Here is a 21421-nt window from a genome sequence, read left to right as displayed (position 1 = left end):
CCGCCAGAGAGGACTGTGACTGGAACTCATCATCATTTGAACTACTTTTTGGTACCACTTTTGACATTTTCGCAAAAAATAAATTATTGTGATTACGCTTGTTTGTCTGTCATTCTTTTATTTATATTAGTAGGTAGTTTAAAGAAATGGTTATGGGTAGGTTTAGGGGTAGGTGTAGGATTAGTGGCTCAAAATATCGTTTTAATGTTATATTTTTACTAAAATTGTCATTTTCCTACACATTTCTTTTCTTTATGTTTTATTCTTTTAACATTCTGTATAAAATGGGTAGGTTTAGTTTCGGGATGGGGTTTAGGGATCTTACATTTATCTACAAAACGATTAAATGGAAATTATACATATATCTTTATGACATGAAAGATTTGTAAATATTTTACGTTTTTTCGCTGTAAAAACGTAAGTATTTTTATGTTTTAGTGCCATAATTACGTCAATATTGTACGTTTTAGCACCTTTCTAAACGTACAAAAAGTGTACGTTTTGTGTCTTTGAAAGTTACGTATTAATACTTACGTATTAACAATGAGACCAGGCTGGCCTAGTGTGTGTTTTTGTGTCTTTTCTCTAATACCAATTTACTTTCAATTATTACAAACAATTTAGTTTACCCTTTAAAATGTAATCTAATTAAAATTTAAATTACCCTTAGTAATATTTTAATAAATTGTATTATAATTATTATTATTATTACTTTAAGAATTACATTCTACTGTGCAATAGTAGTATATTTCTTTCATAATATCTTCAAGTTAAACCAGGCATTTATTTTGGCAGGTTGTAATGAAGACCTTTGAGTTTCTGTGTTCTTTGAGCTGTTCTGTGTCTCCAGTTCATGTATTAATGTCCTCATATAGTGAGATGGTAGATGCTGAAAACACCACAAGCATCACATGTGCTTCAGTATGTGTGTATAAAACTGCGGCGCTCATTCATAGACGCAGAACATGCAGACTTCAAATTCATTAGCAGTCTTTTTAAGCTTTATTAGTCACAGACACTAGTCCATATCATGATTTTGCTGTACATTTAATTCAACCCCACCTTAAAATAGCATTAAACTACGCATGTATTGCTATCACTAAAAATGCCGCCTCTAGTGTAAAAACAAGAAAATGGTTGTGCCGTAAAAGGTCAAATACATGAATACCTCACAAGCAGCGTGCATATGATAGGTTGCATGAAGAGTATGCTGCCTTAGCAAATCACACTACATTACTGCCGTTCTCGAATATGCACCTTTGTAAAATTGGTGTTTTAGCACTTACTAGCTTGAAGAACATATGCTGCTCAGAGGTAGCATGAATGCAATTACAATGACATAAATAAAGTGTAAATACATCTAGATGCAGCTTCTACCACTGCAGTGCAAAAATGAAATTATTGATTTAGTTTAGTTTATTGCTTTATGTATTATATTAATAATTAAATGAATGGAATTTAAAAAAAAAAAAAAATGAAAACTTTGCCTTTATAAAGGTAAAAAATGCACCTGAAAATCAATTTAAGGGGGTAAATATTAATAAAAGACTGCAGTCTAAGTGGATGAGAGGGGGTAAGCAGAAGGATGTTAAATGCCTCAGGGGGTACTCCACTCTAAAATGTTTGGGAACCACTGCATTACACCAAGAAGGACTGTAATGACTTCACATTCTAAATACATAGACATTAATATGGAGATGGTCCCCCTTTGCAGCTTTAACAGCTTCCACTTCTCTGGGAAGGCTTTCAACAAGATTTTGGAGTGTTTCTGTGGGAATTATTGCCCATCCAGTAGAGCATTTGTGAGGTCAGGCACTGTTGAAGGCCTGGCTCACAATCTCCTTTCCAGTTCATCCCAAAGGTGTTGGATGGGGTGTTCGGGCCAGTCAAGTTCTTCCACACCAAACTCATCCATGGGCTTTGCTTTGTTCTCTGGAGCAGTCATGGTAGAATAGAAAAGGGCCTTACCCAGACTGTTCCCACAAAGTTGGAAGAATAGCATTGTCTAAAAAGTCTTGGTATGCTGAAGCATTAAGATTTCCCTTCATTGAAAGTAAGAGGCCTAACCCAACATCTGAAAAAACAGCCACATATCATTATCCCTCCTGTCTTTATTCTCTTCTGTGTGTCCGGTACTTTCACAGATTGCTTTTATGCTGTCTGCTGCGTGTTTGTGTTGTTTAAATGTCTTGTCTCTAATACCAATTTACTTTCAAAAATAGAGGTCCACTTTCCAATAATATCATTTACAGTTGACTGTGGAATATCTAGCATGAAGGAAATTTCACAAACTGACTTATTGCAAAGGTGGCATCCTATCACAGAGCTCTTCAGAACGATCCATTTTTTTTCACGATTTGTAAATGTAGACTGCATGGCTACGTGCTTGATTTTCTACACCTGTGGCAATGGGTCTGATTGAAATACCTGAATTCAAGAATTAAGAGGCATGTCCCAATATATATATAAGTCACGATTCGATTCAAAATTTAAATACTTTTTTTTTTTTTTTTTACATTTACAGATAAGGATATAACTGTAAGATGTAAAAGAGTCTCAAATTCTCAATTACATTAAACAATACACATTTGTCAGGAGGGCAAGCTGCTTTAAACTGTATGCTTATGAGTTAGTTTGAAACACTTGATACAAAGCACGTCTCACTTTTAGGACAACTTGGATCATGCACCTTTCCCACAGCAGCTCACTCTGTGTACTCCGTTAGTTTCCAGACGCATTTTTCTGTGCACATAGAAGTGTCATTCAGTGCACATGTGCGGCAAATATTCATTTCAGTATGAATATACTGTATGTGTATAGTTACACCCATACAATATCCAGGTTATATATTGTTTATTGCCTGGTCTATACCATTTATCTATTTTTTTAATGTTCTATTGCCTTTTCTGTACCCTGTATCCTATTGAAATACCCTGTACCCTTTTGTATACCCTATACCTTGTACGTGTTACACTTTTCTATAACCTGTAACCTATACCCTATTCTTTACCCCAGTGTTTCTCAAACTGTGGTACAGTACATGTACTATCAGTGGTACACAGAATGTCCCCAAGTAGTACATGGCACGAAAATATCTTAAAAAAAAAAAAAAAAAAATGCTTATTTTTTGTTTCTAATTTCTGATTTATTTACAAGCTTCATACAGCTTTGTTCTTCTAAGGCTCTAGTGCATAGGCCGCATTATTTTGAGATGTCAAGCTGTGCTCTGGTGTGGGCGTACTGATAAGGACTCCTTGCATCTGAGTGTATGCACCATCATTTTAATCCACATTCAAAAAAGAGTGGCATAAACTGAGGCAGCTGATATCAAAGGAAAAATATTAATCTATTTGACATTAAGGCTGCTTTAATAGTGACCTGCTTTTGACTCTGAAAGTTTGGTTTATGTAGCCTATTCTTTGTTCCACCCATTCCATCCAAGTATACACCATTATTATCCTTATATGTCCCTTTTTCTGTGGTATATCACAGGCTATCATAGGATAAACCCCATGTCAGTCTTTGACAAAATCTCTCTCATTGTCTCCTGTTCTCTTAGTGTATGTGCGGTTTAATTCCAGCCATGGGTTCCCAGTGGAATTGGAAAAGGGTGCAAGTATAGCAGAGCTGAAGAAGACGGTGGGGCGTTTACAGGGCGTACAGCCTGATCAACTGCGGGTCATCTTTGCTGGACGCGAGCTCTGCAATGAATCCACACTTCAGGTAACCCCCCGCCCTTCCATTGCGAACAAGAAGTACACTTAACATACTTTTAAAAAGAGTACTTGTTATAGAAAAAATGTGTTTTCTAAATATAATTAAGTGTGAAATGAATGTAATGTTTTTCCGACACTTTATTGAATGTTAGTTGCAATTAAATTAAAAGATATAATAGTATATTAAATGCAGTTAGCTAAACTTTAGCCTTTTTTTTGACCCACATAAGTTTATTTTGGTAATTTTATAATTACTTGTGTTGTCTTTCAAATATTCCTTGGGGGGTTTGTTTTATCTTTCTCACTCTCTTTGTGCATTTGTGTTTGGATAATTAGGTTACTCTTTGTAAAAGTACATCTTGTAAAGTGTGTGGGTCAAACCCTGTATTAGACCGAGCAGACAAAACTTTTCATTTATCAATTCCCTCTATTTCTCATGCTTTTGTTTGCTCTCTCTCTCTCTCTCTCTCTCTCTCTCTCTCTCTCTCTCGCTCGTTCTTTCCAAGTATTGTGAATGAGGAGGTCTCTGTGGGGTCTCTGTCAGAGTAAACAGAGCCAAAGTATCTCCTGAACTTTAGTCTGCAGTGCTTCATTAATCCTGACCTTCTTAATTATGCATTAAACCAGACACACACATACTGAAGCATCCAGAGGCACTTTTCGTTGTCCACACACATTCATGCTAAAGAGGTCTACAATACCCGGAGAAAGCAATCTGTTGCTTTACCATACATCTCAATGAGATGCATTGCCGTGCATCTCAATGGCAGTTGCTTGGCTGACACAGGACCCCTGGAAGTACACAATTTGAAACATTACAAGTAAAGTGAGTTACGTAAACAGAAACCTTTTTTTCAAGTAACTAGTAAAGTAACATTATTTTTAAATTTACAACATAATAAAAAAAAAGTAACTTTGTTTTACCATTTATTGCCCTACACCTCTCCTGTACCTGTGTTTAGAGAAATCAGGAGTAAGTGCAGAGGAGTTGTGTGTGCTGTGTAAACATGATGGTTATTGTAGTTCTAGACTAAATGTGAGCAGGCATTTACTCATGACACTTGCACAAAAACAGATTCAGTATTCCTCAAAATGAACATAAACAAAAAAATTAACAAAATTAACTCTTTCCCCACCAGCGTTTCTGAAAAAAGTTGACAGCGCCAGCATTTTTGATCATTTTCACAAAAGTTTCATGGATCACAGAATATTTTGTTGTATGAATATCTGAACATAACGTTAGGCAGTTTTGATTTATATGCTTAATGTTGATGATCATGCTATTTTAGATATGCATCTGCTTACATATGCTATCGCTTGTTTCTGCTTCTTTTTTGTCTGTGTTTTTTGATCAGGAGATTGTCTAGTTTTTTAGAAGATGTCATAGCGCCCCCTACCATAACACAGTGAAAACACAGAAAGCCGGAAAATTCTGTCAATGGCGGTGAAGCGTTGTCTCATAATATGACCAGTTTGACATTGTTCTTTGCTTTTATGTGGGTCAAAACAATGGTGAAAAACAGTCACCTATAGATGTGCAGACAACACACACATGGCAAGGAAATATTTACAATTTGATTCTCCCAGTGGTAAAAATGGAAGCAGATCTCTGACGTTCGTTTTTGAGCTCGTCTGTGTATGTGTCAAAGACAAAGTTCGTCTAGTTTTTGCCCCTAAAGCCCAAACGCAGCACAGTACATTCGTGTGATTCACAATATCTCATTTTCACTGATGAAACTCCTGCTGTGTGTAAGAGCTGTAGCAGATGCTGTGTGGAGCTCAGCGTCCCACCTCATAACTCAACTGAAAATCATCTGCTCATCATTTGTGCCACAGGTGGTAGTGTGCACATGATGTCACACACTATGACAAGTATAAAATACAAAGTTTTGTATACGAGTGTAATAATAGTAACAGTTGTGATAGCTATTGGCATTTATAGCCTACCATTTAGCTTTAGATTGTTTTATTTAGGCTAAGATTTTAGGTTAATATGCATTACCTCAAACACCATAAATGCATTTCCTTTAGATTGGCGGGTTTGAGCGCAGCAAAATCCAGATTCTTCTGCATTCAGCAGATTCACTTTGTGTTCAGCAATGGACCTTGTTGGGAAACCAAATACTACATTGCTGATCTGATCTGATCATTTTGGATTCATGCCAAAACGAGAGAGGTGAACCAATAAATTTGGATGGCTTCATTTATGAGTCTGTCTGTGCATTTCATAAATAAAGAATGGAAGTTGAAGAGCAGGTACCTGCAGACTACATTCACACCCGAAAGTGAGATGAGGGTGAACACTTTAAATCTCAAGAGCCATCTCCAGTCATGTCACCCATCCACATTTGTTCAAGTGATGTCTTCAAGTTCCCGTGAATACAAAAGCCCTGGTCAGGTTGGTATTGAAGAGGCTTTCTTAAAACCGGCCAAATACAAACGAGACAGCGATAAATGGAAGATGTTAACTAGAAATGTGGCAAAGTATTTGGTGGTCGGGAATGCACCGTTCCGCGCTGTGGCGAAACCTGCCTTCAGAGAAATGCTCCAGTCATTCGATAAACAATATGAGTTGCCAAGCAAAAAAAAAAATTCAGTGTCATTCCCAGTTATTCAAGAAAATCAAGTAGATCATCATCGCTGAACTGCAAGAAAGTGATTTCTTTTCCGCCAATACTGATATGTGGTCCAGCATTAACATGGCTTCATTTATGAGTCTGACCGTGCATTTCATAAATAAAGATTGGAAGTTGAAGAGCAGGTGCCTGCAGACTACGTTCACACCCGAAAGTGAGATGAAAAAATTACGGGAGTGTGTTTCCATTGTCAATTCCAGTTAGAGGTGGGCAAATTAGGGGGGGAGGGGTAATGAAATCAGCCAAGTCATAATCTTGAATTTGACACGGAACCCATTATAGCCTAGGCTAGAGACCTGCGCGGGACGGATTTTTCAGTCCCGCTCCCGCCCGGTCCTGCAGGATTCTGTCCCGCTGCCGCAAAAAAATATATTATATTGTCCCGCTCCCGCCCGCGACATTCATGTTTTGTCCCGCTCCCGCCCGCAAAATCGCGCATAAAAGTAGCTTATATACCTTTTTGTCCGTACATCCATGAAATATTAAGTTATGTGTCGTCACAACATCCCAGCATAAACGCTTCCGATAAAATATTTTTTAAAGCATCAATATTCACAAACCACAGTTAGTTTTAACCGAAAAGTAAGCTGCATGCATGCATGGTTTGGTATAGGTGGCAGACCGCGCGCAAAGAGCGCTCCCTTTATAATGACTAAAAAGCTGACATCTCAGTTCATCGCGATCCCACAAAGCTCTGTTAGGTTATAACACAATGAATCTTGCATAATGTTTACACTTCGTGTGTTATAAAAATAGGATTTGTGAGCGCGCAAATTTCAGCACTGCATAAAAACTCCAGCGTTTTGAGTGATGAGAGGATTCTAACATGAACACCTAATGGGCGATATGCACAGAGCTTTCTTTAGAACTTCTGCAATAATATAAGCCAGCTCGAAAACTTCCGGTGAGATAGTCATTTGCTAGTGTGTTGAGCATCAATAGTGTAATACTTAGTTTATAATCAGAATATAGTCACTTAAATAGTCAGGCATAGCATTAATTTAGTAATATATATTTATTAAAAAAAAAAAGACGTACCTCATTGTTCCTCCTCGCCTAAATTCAATTCGACCATCAGTTTTCACACTTTTATGTGAAAAAAGCTTCAAAAATTAAATATTTATTGTGCACTTTAGTTAGATTAATTGAATAAAATGTGTGTTTTTACAAGTGTGCTGAAATCATTGATCTTGCGCTGCACTGACTGACAGCTGCTGTGATTACAAAGGGAAAGAGCGGTGCTCGCTTTCTGTGTCATTCATTCACAAGAGAAGTTATTGTTTTTCTTAAGATTTTTTGAGTATTCCATACTTCACATTGACAAAATGTATTTTTAAACCTAGTTATTTTATGATGTTTAATAATTAGTCAAAAACGAAGTGAAAAATGATTAGAGGAAATGGCTGATATATGCGCAAATAAATGCTACTTTGCCGCCACCTGCTGGTTAAAGTGGTAATTATTGTCTTTTTTATTTTTAAATAAGTGTTTTCTATCAAATGTTGAATTTCCTACATTTTTAAACGTTCGGTTTTACAATGGGGACAACCTCAGAAGGATGAACAAATAATGTTTGTGGTCATCACATTAAAAATAACATTTGAAGTGCTGGGGGAAAAAAAAATGCGTGTGCGTGTCTAATTACAGACACAGCGTTTTTAAACGGTCCCAATAGCTTCGTCTTTATTGCAATCAATAAAACAGGTTTATTGGCAAATTAGGTAAATGTGATAACTGCATTAAAATATGAATACAACAACATTAAAAAGTCAACCATTGATGGTTTTATGTCGATGTACAGCGACTACAGAATGAACAGCTAACAGTTTACCGGAAATACCCGAGCTGGCTTAACGACAACCAGGAAGTAACCGTGCATATAGTCCATTGTGTTGCGTCTCCATTGTGTCTCAGAAATCAACAGATATGTCTGTGATTGGCTACACTGCTCAACACTGCAAACACAAGTTATAAATAGAATCTCGCATATGCTTGCGACTGTAAATAGTTTTTATTCTATATTAGTTGTTCTTGTTGCTTTTTTGCAATATATGAATAACAATTTAATAGTTTTTAGATATTTTATGTTTAGATATTTCTATTTTGCGGGAGTCCCGCGAATCATTTGATTCTCCCACAACCCGCACACGAGTAGTGTCTCACCGCCCGCACCTGCACGCGCCCATCAAATCTTGTCCCACGCCGCACTCTGTTGCATTGGGTCCCGCGAATCCCGCGGGAGTTCTGCGGGAGTGCAGGTCTCTAACCTAGGCTATGTGTTTTAAATAAAAAAAAAAGTGATATATATTTTATAATTGTGTATTTATTTACCTTTCATTCATACATACAAAACCTTTTATTTAAACACTTGTTTACATTACAATAGCCGCTTTTCCACTGTCGGGCCAGTGCGAGCCAGGGGGGCCAGGCTAGGCTAATAGCCCTGGACTTGTAGCACCAAGCCCAAAATCACGCTGCATTTCCACCATCGGGCCAGAAGCTCCGCAGCGCTTCACTAAAACTCGCCCGTAACACGCCTCTCTGGAACAACGTCACACAAACCCGTCATTTCACAAACAAATGGAAGTTTTATCAGAAAAATAATCAGAAAGAAATCACTGGAAACTAGCGAGATCGTAAAGTGAACGTAATAAAAGCAGGCGTTCGTTGGCATTTTGTTGTTTACTTAAAGATTTAAAAACCCAAACATCAATGTTTTTCCAAACAAATTGACCATACTGAATTAATTTGTGTCAAGATTAAACATTAGTCACAAAAATAAAGTTGTATTTACTGTTATTTCACAAAAGAAAGAGGACACACGTACTTATTCAGTCGCGTCTGTTTCTGTTTATTTGTAGTCATGTTATTTGTAGACATATTACATCACATTTACAAAGAATGATAATTTCTACAAATTTTCCACCAAAAATACAACCTGAGGAGCTTTAGCACTCTCTCCAGTGACAGTCCCAACAGTTAACGTATATTTTCAGTCTGAAAAACAGAGGAATCCCGAGTTGCTTTATTTTATGAAATATGTGGAGCTAAATATGGATATCAGACAGTCCGTTAAGAGATGACACGTGCTGACAGATAAAATAAATACATGATTGTGATAACCTGCGTATATGATTTATCTGATTTCTTCAAGCCGTCGTATAGAGAATACGAACCGACGTCATCTCGTTGCATGCCGGGGCGGCGCCGCCATTTTGACAGGATCGCCCCCTACTACTTGCGCTGAAATTAATACGGATAATTGCTTACCTTTTGTTTTGTTTCTGCCATTAAGTGGAACAGTCACATTTTTAATGGTATTGTTTGCAGGGAATAGAAGCTATTTTATCGCATCGCATGATCATTTTATTTATTTATTTATTTATTTTCACTGAAGTTTTGTAGAATTTCATTTACAATGTTGATCTGTTTACCGTGTCGCACGTTGGACGCTCGCTGCTGCTTCAGCCATCATATGAATATCCAAATAAATCTATGTGTTCAACACGCTGAGAAAAGTCGATTCATTTATTTGTTGGAAACGTTTAAATGATGCTTAAACGAGCATATTGAGTAGGCCTACAACTGTTGTCATTGTAAATATTCTCCTTTTCCACGATCACAGAGGAGGAGAATCAGAGATTATGGGTCACATTCAGCGGAAAGGCAGACATAAACACTGTATTTTTATATTTATTTCAACAAATGACAACCAAAATCAAAACCCTAGGAGCTTGTGAACAGTTTAGTAGTGGTTCCCTGCAAGGGGACATTTTAAAAACCTTGGCTTAGTGTACTTACAGGTGCTGGTCATATAATTAGAATATCGTGAAAAAGTTCATTTTTTTATTGTAAATTATTTTAAAAAATGAAACTTTCATATATTCTAGATTCCCTACATGTAAAGTAAAACATTTCAAAAGTTTTTTTTTGTAAATTTGTTGATTAGAGCGTACAGCTAATGAAAGTCCAAAATCCAGTATCTCAAAATATTAGAATATTTACATTTGAGTTTCATTAAATGACCATCCCTACAGTATAAAATCCGGGTATCTTTTGTTTTTTGAAACCACACTAATGGGGAAGACTGCTGACTTGGCAATGGTCCAGGAGACAATCATTGACACCCTCCACAAAGAGAGTAAGTCACAGAAGGTCATTACTGAATGGGGTGGCTGTTTACAGAGTGATGTATCAAAGCATATTAAATGCAAAGTTGACTGGAAGGAAGAAATTGGGTAGGCAAAGGTGCACAAGCAACAGGGATGACCGCAAGCTTGAGAATACTGTCAAGTAAAGCCGATTCAAACACTTGGGAGAGCTTCACAATGAGTAGAATGAAGCCGGAGTCAGCACATCAAGAGTCACCACACTCAGACATCTTCAGGAAAAGGACTACCAAGCCACTTCTGAACCAGAGACAACGTCAGAAGCATCTTACCTGGGCTAAGGAGAAAAAGAACTGGACAGTGAACAGTGGTCGAAAGTCCTCTTTTCAGATAAAAGTAAATTTTGCATTTCATGTTGAAATCATGGTCCCAGAGTCTGAAGGAAGACTGGAGAGGCACAGAATCCAAGCTGCTTGAAGTCTAGTGTGAAGTTTCTGAAGTCAATAATGATTTTGGGGGGGGCGTGACGTCTGCTGGTGTTGGTCCATTGTGTTTTATCAAGTGCAAAGTCAATGCAGCCATCTTCCAGGAGATTTTGAAGCACTTTATGCTTCCATCTGCTGACAAGCTTTATGGAGATGCTGATTTCCTTTTCCAGCAGGACTTTAGCACCTGCCCACAGTGCAAAAACCACTTCCAAGTGGTTTGCTGATCATGATATTACTGTGCTTTATTGGCCAGCCAATATGCCTGACCTGAATCTATGGGATATTTTCAAGAGAAAGATGAGAAACAGTCGATCCAACAATATACAGATAATCTGAAGGCTCAATAGTGCCTCAGCAGTGCCACAGGCTGATCACTTCCATGCCACACTTCACTGATGCAGTAATTTGTGCTAGGAGCAAGTCATTTGCTGTAATATGTCCTGCCGATCAAGTATTGAGTGCACAAAAGAACATACTTTAAAGAACTTTAACTTTTCTGTTTTGCAAATCCATTTTTTGATTGATTTTAGGAAATATTCTAATATTTTGAAATACTGGATTTTGGACTTTCATGAGCTGTACGCTCTAATCATCAAAATTTAAAAAAAAAACTTTTGAAATGTTTTACTTTACATGTAGGGAATCTAGAATATATGAAAGTTTCATTTTTAAAAATAATTTATAATAAAAAAATGAACTTTTTGATGATATTCTAATTATATGACCAGCACCTGTATATTAAAAGATGTGCAGATGAGCCCAGAATATGAACTCAGCACGTTTAATTACACATTAAGCAATTTCTTACCTTTATAAAACCGTTATGCAGAAAATGCTTAAAATGGCTTATGCATTTTAAGTGATACTGAAAGTTTATATTTTGGTCTTATCCGTTTTTCTGCACATATGTGCTTTATTAGTAAACAGAATTTGGTCTCTTTAATATCAGTCTAAGTGCATTAAGCCACATTAAGCATTTTCTTTACATGAGAGGAAACTGCTTAACATATAAACGTGTTGCGTTCATATTTTGGGCTCATATGCGTATCTCCACACAGTATGCTTTAATAAATATGTACAGAATTTGTGTTTGTCTCGGTGCATTAAGCCACATGAAGCATTTTTCTTGTTAAGCATTTGAATGTCCCTGTTCAAGTTCTGCTAATTCACAAGCGGAGTGAGAGTCAGACTCGCAAAAGGTAATAATGTTAATTCTTAAACCAAACAAAATCAAAACTTTATGATTCTTTTATTGAGTGATAAGCAGTGGGTTTAATCAGTGCCATTATTAAAATATTTGCAATCCGGCGTCTTCTCGTCACCTCCTCGACCTGCTTCTCTTGGTGTTTTTACACGTAGAAAAGGCATTACTATCGCCATTATCGATGCAGCATTAATGACATACAATGGTGACATTTTTCACAATCATGACAGAAAACAAATTACTGCACTAAACTCAATGATGGAAAGGCTGCACGATCCTGTCAATATGGCGGATAAACAAAGAAGTTACCCAGAACTCAATGCGGCGTGACGTCAGATTCGTATTCTCGGCAAACTACGTCACTGCGCGTTGCATTCTGGGTAGTCGCCGCCATGTTTTAGGTCACGCTCAGGAGCGTACAATGACAACAAATACAAATCACCAGATGAAAAAATTACTGTATTTACGTAAATTTTTTTAAGAGCTGCTTGCACTTGCTTAGAATAAATGGACTAATATTTGAATCTCGTGTTCATTCGATCACTCAGCCGTGTGGCCAGGACAGGACACATACACACGCATAGAAATCATACTGCAGCCTTCTATCATACCACACACAGGAGTGATTTCTCTATTGCAGTTTTTAATAACTAAGTGGCACTGATATATCTGATAAAATAATAAACACAATATAGATTGATCTCAGCCAGCATATCATCATATCGCCCTGATTCTTAATGTTAAAGCATTAAGGGATAACATAACAGCATGACCCTCTGTAATGCAGCTCTGAAATGAATTATATTGTGGAATCACTACACCAAGTAAGTTTTACTGGACCTAAATGGAACAAATACATGATTTCTTACTGAGAGAAGCTGAACAATGAATCAAAGGTGTGCTGCTTTATGAACACGGAGAGTGATCACAACGCTATATATAAGCTATATCTCAAATAACATTTCTAAATGTGTTTTCGTACATTATTCATGGCGTGAGCACTTACATATTCAAGCGGATCAGAAATTATGAATCTGTAATAAATACAAATGACAAAGCCACATTTTGGTCAAGTTTATTTTCATTGAGTTTCACTTTCACCATTATGTTGTTTCTAACCTGGAAGGCAGAAAATTAGGGACATTCTAACGCATAACGTGAAAAAGCTTAACGTGGCTTAATTTACTAAGACAGGGTTATTAACAAACAAAACTTAGTAAACACCAAACTAATAAAGCATACTGTGTACAGAAAAGCAGATGAGCCCAGAATATTAACGCAACACATTTAATTACACATAAGCATTTTCCTCCCATAAAGAAAACGCTTAATGGACAGTGACATTAAAAACTAAACTTAGTAAACACTATACTAATAAAGCATACTATACAGAAAAATTGGTGTGGGCAGAATTTGATCTTTTAATATCACTTAGTAGGCTACATTAAGCGACGTTAAGCATTTTCTTTATAACGGTTTTATACGGATGAAAACTTAACATGTAATAAGACGCACTGCTTTGCTGTACATAGTTTTGATGCGAGGAAAACGTTTAACGTAATTAAACGCGTTGCGTTCAAATTCTGGGCTCAACTGCTTTTCTGTACATAGTATGGTTTATTAGTATGATGTTTACTTACATTAAGCCACGTTAAGCGTTTTAGAATGTCCCAAAAATGGCGCTCCACTTCACATCCGTTTTCCACGCTGGTCAGTATATGCAGATAGTTCATAACACAGCCAGCGTTCACCATTCTAATATGTTTTTAACTGTATAATATAAATTTTAACATCTACCTCCACTATTTCCCAGTCTCTACTGTACTGTCGGTGACCTAAAGTCCCAGAATGCATTGCGTTGCATACGTCACATTCCCGGACTCTATTGACTCACGATGGTCTGTTTCGAGGACCATGCCTCCACACAACTTGTCTGGTAATAGCGTGCATAGTCTTGGTGATCAGAATCCACATCGGATAACAAATAGAAGTTATTTCAAACACTTGCTGCTGTCTGAAAGTGAGTTTTGAGCTAAAATATTTTTAAAAGTCTTTAATGCTGATGTTAGCTGGTCACTTACATGTAATCTACCATGGCGCCTCCGTCTCCACACACAGATTAACTCCGCCTTTATTCGTAACCACTCCCTCAAGACCGAGCTGGCCCACTTTGGACTAAGGTATTCGGCGGGCCGAAAAACTCTGGCCGTTGGCCCCGAGGAAGCCCCAACGAGGCACGATCAAGCCCTGGAAGTGACAGTGGAAACGCGACTGGCCCTGGCACGCACTAGCACGCCCGCTTTAGGCCCGACAGTGGAAACGCGGCTAATGAAACAGCTTTATCAGTAAAGAAAAAAAAAAATCTCATTATCTACAGTGCATAACATCATCAAAAGATTCAAAGAAACTCAATGTGTGTGTGTGTAAGACGCGTTTTTTTTTTTTAAAAAAGTTGAGCTGATTTTAACTTGAGCGCCGCGTTTTAGAAATCCATGTCATGCGCTGCAAGACTCGTGATGGGAGTACAACAGTCGAACACATCCGTCTAGCGTGTGTTTCCATTTAAAAAAAATGGAAAAGTAGTGCAGTGGAATGGAAAAATGTGTTCTGTGTGAACAGCCCTTTGGTACACAATGTTTTTCCAGCATGTGACTAAAGTTGTTACTGGAACATTTTATTTTTTTTTTATTTTAATATTTAACTTTATTATTTAATTTCCTTGATTTTTTTTTCCCAATGTTTTACAGGCTTTGTTGTTTCACTGATGGAGGCATTAAAAAACATGCACGTTTGTTAAGAAAAGGATGTTTAAGCCTCTTTTGTGTGTGTGTGTGTGTATTTCAGAATGTATTTAATGTAGGTATATTAATGTTGGTCCAGTACCACAGCGGTGGTAAAAAACTGCCACCGTCACAGTTCTAACTTCAGGTAATCTTTCAGTCACGCTAGTGCTCATAAATCAGTGGAGGGACATGAATTGTGCAAAATTTGATACTTTACACATTTTTTTTGTCATTTTCCAGTCTTTACTTGAGCTTTTGATTGATAGAACTGACATTTAGAACAGTGGTTGTCTCTAGAGATGTTATGCTGTCTTCATGTCATTGCCAGGAAGCTCCTACTTACAGTATGAGTTCTGAAGTCTAATTACAATGCAATACGGTGTGATTTAGAATAAATTAGACATGTTGGACAATTTCATATTTCTTTCTCCCTCTTTCTCTTCCTGACAAGTACAATCTATTTATTATTCCTCAGAAGTGTGAAGTCGATGCTTTATCTGTTTATTATTCTTGTGCTGTTACAGAGAATGATGGGAAAGGTAGTTTTGTAAAAAAGTACGCTGGGGAATATAGCCCGCTGCCTCATAAACTGACAGTAAACAAAATGTGTGCAAACTACTGTAACTGTAGAGTCAGCATTCACAAAGAAAATTTTATTATGATCAATACCAATTTGCTAAGTTTGTGCTCAAAAGGAAAATTTATCACTGGTAATTACGCCATGGATTGTGCCGTTGATGGCACTCATCTCATAAATATTATCTGTTTAAAGGCACAGTATGTAAGTTTTGCCACTAGAGGTCGCTTATTAAAAACAGTAACGAGGCGTAGCTTGAGATGCCTTGAAGGAGCATGGAATCATGGGAGTTGTCAATCCAACAGGACTCATGCAGTAATCATGTTCATGGATGAGCTAATGTATTAAAGTTTTATTAACGTTACTGTGGTATGAAGCAGGGCGGGCCGAAAACCTGGGACGTTTTACATCGCTGTTTTTATAATGCTTATATGCCGCAGACGGCCACTGCCGCTCCTTTCATTTTGTTGTGTTTGTTTATATTACGATTTAAGTTGTTTGATCACTTAAATTCACATTATTTTACTTCATCCTAATGAAATAGCCGCCAGTGCTGAATTACTACTCATACAGGTCACTTTATTTGATAAATCAAATTTGTAGGGTAACGCAGCTCTGCTATGGTCAAAATAATCAAAGTTATAACGTTACTCTTTGCGTTCGCTCGGTGGCTGATATGAGACACTTGTTGCACATTTCAGTAAGTTAGACTGATATTAGAATATAATATTAATAAAAGATGGATGACTTGTGTTGCTAAATGGCATGCAGGTAATTTTAAAATATATTGTATGGTGGAGAAAATGCCGTATTACTGTTACAAATAAAGCTCTTTCTGATTATGCTATGTTAGCCACTTGACAAAATAGTGTTGTCTCTGAGGCATGGTACAAACATGTTACTTGCGGTAAATCAAGAAAACAACAGATTCAAACAATAACACTAACCCGATAAAGGTATCCAAACTGTTGCTGACCTGTCTAATAAAATATAATATATTAAAACGTCTTTGGTGTTTCCATGGTTTCTACGGAAATAAAACTGGAAATGGAGGGTATGGTGCAAAGACACGTGCCGTTATACTGGTTAAAAGTGCTGATTTCTCTGGATTAAAAATTCTTGGAAACATTTGGGATAATGTAAGTACACAAGTCAACAAAATATTAAACATTGTTCTAGTGGTTTTATCCAAAAAATCATACATATTGTGTCTTTAATGTGACTTAAAGGCATTGCACTTCTCTACTGTTGTTCTCTGTTGATCTAAGTGATGGTGAAAGACATCTGTAGATGTGCAGACAACACACACACACACACACGTCAATGTCTCTAAACTAATGATGTAAACTATACATGGACCCCATTTGGCCTACTATAATATTACCAGTTAAAATGAACCAATTTGTATATAAACATTTAAATTGCACAAAAGGTGGTTTTTATAATAATATAAGTTTTTAAAATTATTATAATAATTAAATAATAATTAAATAATTATAATAATTAAATAATTTAATGACATTATTATGTTTTCGCTCCAATTTGTTTTTTGAAATATAGCTTAAACATTTAAATGGCAGCTGTGATAACTGTTTTTATGACAGATTTATTCAAACATGCATTAAATATTGAATCACAGGTTATGTAATAATATAGTATATGTAATAGTGTGCATATGTTTAGCAAAATGCTACTCTCTAGTGTTAATTTTTCTAGCTGACTGACGAGTTATGATCATTGAATGGCTTTCCTAAGGTAAATGTATAACACTACGTGACACAAGCTGTTTGACGTATTTCCGAGGTTGAAACACTGATTGATTGAGCGATTACATAAGACATAATACAGATTTCGGTAAGTTGTGTACTGTATCTTCCAACATACCATCTGATGTTCATTCATGTTTAATTTGTGCTATAACTAGTGATAAAGTGGAAGAGATGTGTTGTTCACGTGCGCTGTGCTGCCGCTTTGTTTGAACTTGAATTTGCTACAGTGATCTGTTACATCGCATTATGCCAGATTCAGACTACACGGTATCAGCCCGATTTTGTCACGATCTGTTTGACGTAGGGTGTCGTGGTGATTCGTAAACGACAATGAGCGTCGAAATGTCGTAGTGTATCATAGTGGATGACTGTGTCTGTGATGCTTCATGACAACCCGACAGAAAGACTAGTATGTTTCATTTGTTTTCAGTCCTCCACGACAGGTTCTGTCACATCTGTGACGTTGACCAATAGACCTTATTCACAGCAACGCCATCTTTGATTTTTAATGGGAATGAAAGCTCTCTTCTACTTTTATTTCATGTGTTTTTGGATTGTTCTGCTGACGAAACATTACAAAAATATTTTCCAAGATATTTCAGTAGACAAAAAACTCCAGACAACATGAGCTGTGGAAAATTATAAGTGATCCAGGAGCTTTTTACAGCGGATGCCATTGAAAACACAGTAAGTCTATCCCTCACAGCCTCATTTTCATACCTGTCAAGGTGCTGTTCTGAATAAGGTCTATAGGAGTACAGAAGCTCTTCCGTACACAGCTTTCAAACATGGTGAAACAAAAGAGAGATGATGGTATTGGTGCAGGTAGGTGGAATTATGCAATGGAGGAAAGGTTTGTTATGTAATTGTTTTTATTTTACCTCTAGAGTACCTCTAGGGTACTGTTAAGGTGCGGTCACATTACACCAAATTTACATGCGCAAAAACAAAAGATCCATTGTCTATATTGTCAATATTGTAGTGATGTATAAAGCACATCACACACAATCGCTTTCAAACCAAGTTTTCTGTTGGTCAACGCAAAGCAAATCCATGTGACGAAAATCTATTTAGGGAAATTCAACGCTGTCATTCAAAATTCCTGATCAAATTCCTATTGAAATGACTGTACTTCTACAGAAATTTGCAGAATAGCGTGATAAATGTGACCGCACATCGGTACTGTAGAACCAAAGATCCCTCCATTGCTGGTATAAGAAGTATGCAGGTAAATTAAAAATTATTGTGAACTATAACATTTTTTCTGATAACCGATAGTTTCAAAAAGCAAGTCTCGGTGCTGATTAATCAAAAAAACTGATATATCAGTCAATCTAATTAAAAAAAAAAAAAGAAAAAGATATGACTGCTTTTTAATGTTTTTTTGACTGGTTTCCTGTCAGTATATTGTCTAGTCATTCTCAGGTCAGGTAGCAGAGTTCTGGTTTGTTGGTGGCCATATGTCTTCACAAAACTGAAGCATGCAGAAAACAAGCACAAACGATTTTGTGTGTCAGTAAATTGCGTGAGAATCCTTGTGTTTTCCCGCTTCTCTATTCTCGAGTGGCTCTTAAGTGTTGACACCAGCAGCAGGTTGTCACCTTGCTCTGTGGAATCAATATGCTGTATATTTACTCAATTTGTTTTAATAAGCTCTCATCTTCTCTCAAAATTAATTTACGTGTCTCTCATCCATATTTCCCACTGCTTCATTGTGCAGTGAATTTACTGGAGCACAGATAAAACTCACACTAATTAAAAAGAGTTGGCCTTGTGTATGCGTGAGTGTGTTGTTCCGAGTGTTTCTGGAGAATGTAACCGGCTAATAGGTTATTTGCACAGCTCATAGCTCCTGGGTCTCACGTTATATATGTGTTTCTCACAGTCACAGTCTGTGATGCTGTAATCAACTCATCTTTAATTCCACCTCCTCTGTTCCAGACAGTCATACGTGTTACACATACAGACACTAACATATAAGTACAGTTTCATTGAATATGCTGAACATAATTTAATATTATTGTGTGTGTTTTATTTTACACAAGAATTTGCTCATTTTTAAACTTCCAAGAGTAATTTAAACTGCCTTTTTTTAGCCTTAATAGTTTGTTTTGACACCTAGGGCCCTATCATACACCCAGCTGGCGCAACACAAATGTTTTTTGCTAATTTCAGCCCTATTTGTAGTAATGATGAATGAAATTGGCTAATTATTTGACCAATCATGGCAATACACACGTATTTAAACTGACTCACCAGGTTGAGGGTGTCTGTATTCCACCATGTAAATAGCGGCTCCGCCATGGTGCAAGCGCACCTGGCTTTTAAAGGTAATGGGAGATGACACTCTGATTGGTTTATTGCATATTACTTATGCCCAAAACACAGCCATGACTCATTAGGAGAATAGGTACAACTCTTTTAGACCATGCACCCAGCGCGCCGACCATTTTTTCCTTCGCTAAACTAGCAAAAGTGAATTCGGACACCCCTAAGTGCACCTGCGCCATGCGCTTCAGACCATTAAAGTAGGGCTCCTAGAATGTAATACTAGCATCAAAACAACAGTACTTGAGTAAAATGACTGTTTGTATCTCTTTGATTTGTTCACATAAAAAAGAAACATGCGCGTTGCACTATTTTGTAATTTCTACTAAAGATACTGGCCAAATAGCTGTATTTTATCACTTGCCAAGGCTGATTTTTCTATTGTTAATTTGGTCAACTCTTGCAGTCTTGTCACTGTTAGTTTGTGAAGCAGATCCTCTTTATCTTACCGTTTCTCAGAGACTCAAGACCCCAAGGCCCCCATTTCCAAAGCTTCCTACGCAGGTGACATTTTGAGGCATCATAGGTGCTTTCCGACACACAGGTTCAATCACATATGGTTAGTGATGCTGTACAGTCCAGTGTTGTTATTGTTAACTACAACTTAAAAAAAAAATGTTAATTAAAAAAATGAATATAAAAAAAAGAAAGAAAAAAAGGTATTTCTGGCATGAAGCAGGCCGAGAGTCGTGGGAAGCTGTTCACATTGTTGTTTTAAATGTGTCCAATATCAGATTCCAGTGTGAACAGATCATGGTCCTGAACTGACCAGCATTCGCAAAAGAATGTTAAAAAGACGTCATGCAGCACACTGTCATGTGGAAGTAAACACAGAGGACATTAAAGTAAGTGATTATGCATTTATTTATTGTGTGATCGGCCGTGGAACCCAGCGAATTTATGCACAGGCAATATTAAAAACAAAGACCAGGATGCGAAAAATGAGAGCAGAGTTTTTAAAACATTTATGATGTTTTGCTTGTATATAGAGCTGTCACTTATGAGCTCTGACACATCACTGTCCTTCACTGACTACCTTTCACAACTGGCTTGATAACTTTGGGTAAAATCTTGTGACTCCCATGAGCGCAGAATTGTGACGAATGCCGATCTAGAGTGATGTAAAAGATGCATGAATTCTGATAAGACTGTTCAGTCACATTGCAAAACATCAGACCTGTATTTGATTCAGGACCACCTATGGAAGTGGCCCAAATCAAAATCGAAAAGATCAGATACCACGTGGTTTGTGCTGTTCACAGACTCAGACTTGACCTTCTTCAGGTCTTTATTTTGACTCTGACTCAACCTCTGACTGTGACTTGAATGAGCTGGTTTCGACTACAAAACTTTGCCGTACAAAAACAGCACAGAACAGAGAAATGAAGGCACACAGGAAGTGAAAGAGCGAAAGAATGACAAAGAACTAGACGAGGAAAGAGCACAGACAAAACACTGACAACAACATGAACTCTCTAGAGGGAATTTACTAAGAATGAAATATGGACACTGGTGGCGTTGTGTATTTGCACATGCTGCCCTCGTTGTTTTAGCCTCTGATTTACTAAAGGAATTATGCAAATAAGGTGACGACAACAACAAGCCAATAAAATCTATGCCAAAAGCAGTTTACACATGCAGTGCAGCTCCCCAACTTGGGCACTAAATTGTGAAGAACACAGCAGACTACCACAATCTGACATACTTTATCGTGACTGTACGATTGTTATTTACATGCTATTATTTCATTGACGTATTTCCGATTTTTTGCTCATATGTGTCTCAGATCTTTAAAACAGATCGGAGTCACA

At 37.1% G+C, this 21421-nt stretch overlaps 1 protein-coding gene across 1 annotated transcript in view; it reads left to right on the top strand.

The window, feature by feature from the left end:
• The window catches only part of prkn (parkin RBR E3 ubiquitin protein ligase), a 186033-nt gene that overhangs the window by 44630 nt on the left and 119982 nt on the right, over window positions 1-21421 (top strand). The window contains exon 2 of the mRNA XM_051917228.1: window positions 3560-3723. Coding sequence (XP_051773188.1) covers window positions 3560-3723 — 164 coding nt within the window. The remainder of the gene's footprint in view (window positions 1-3559; window positions 3724-21421) is intronic.

This window comes from Ctenopharyngodon idella, chromosome 13 (assembly GCF_019924925.1).
Source record: "Ctenopharyngodon idella isolate HZGC_01 chromosome 13, HZGC01, whole genome shotgun sequence".
Classification (NCBI taxonomy): Eukaryota; Metazoa; Chordata; class Actinopteri; order Cypriniformes; family Xenocyprididae; genus Ctenopharyngodon; species Ctenopharyngodon idella.
The sequence above is the reverse complement of the archived record's forward strand: the minus strand, read 5'-3'. Positions and strand labels throughout refer to the sequence as shown.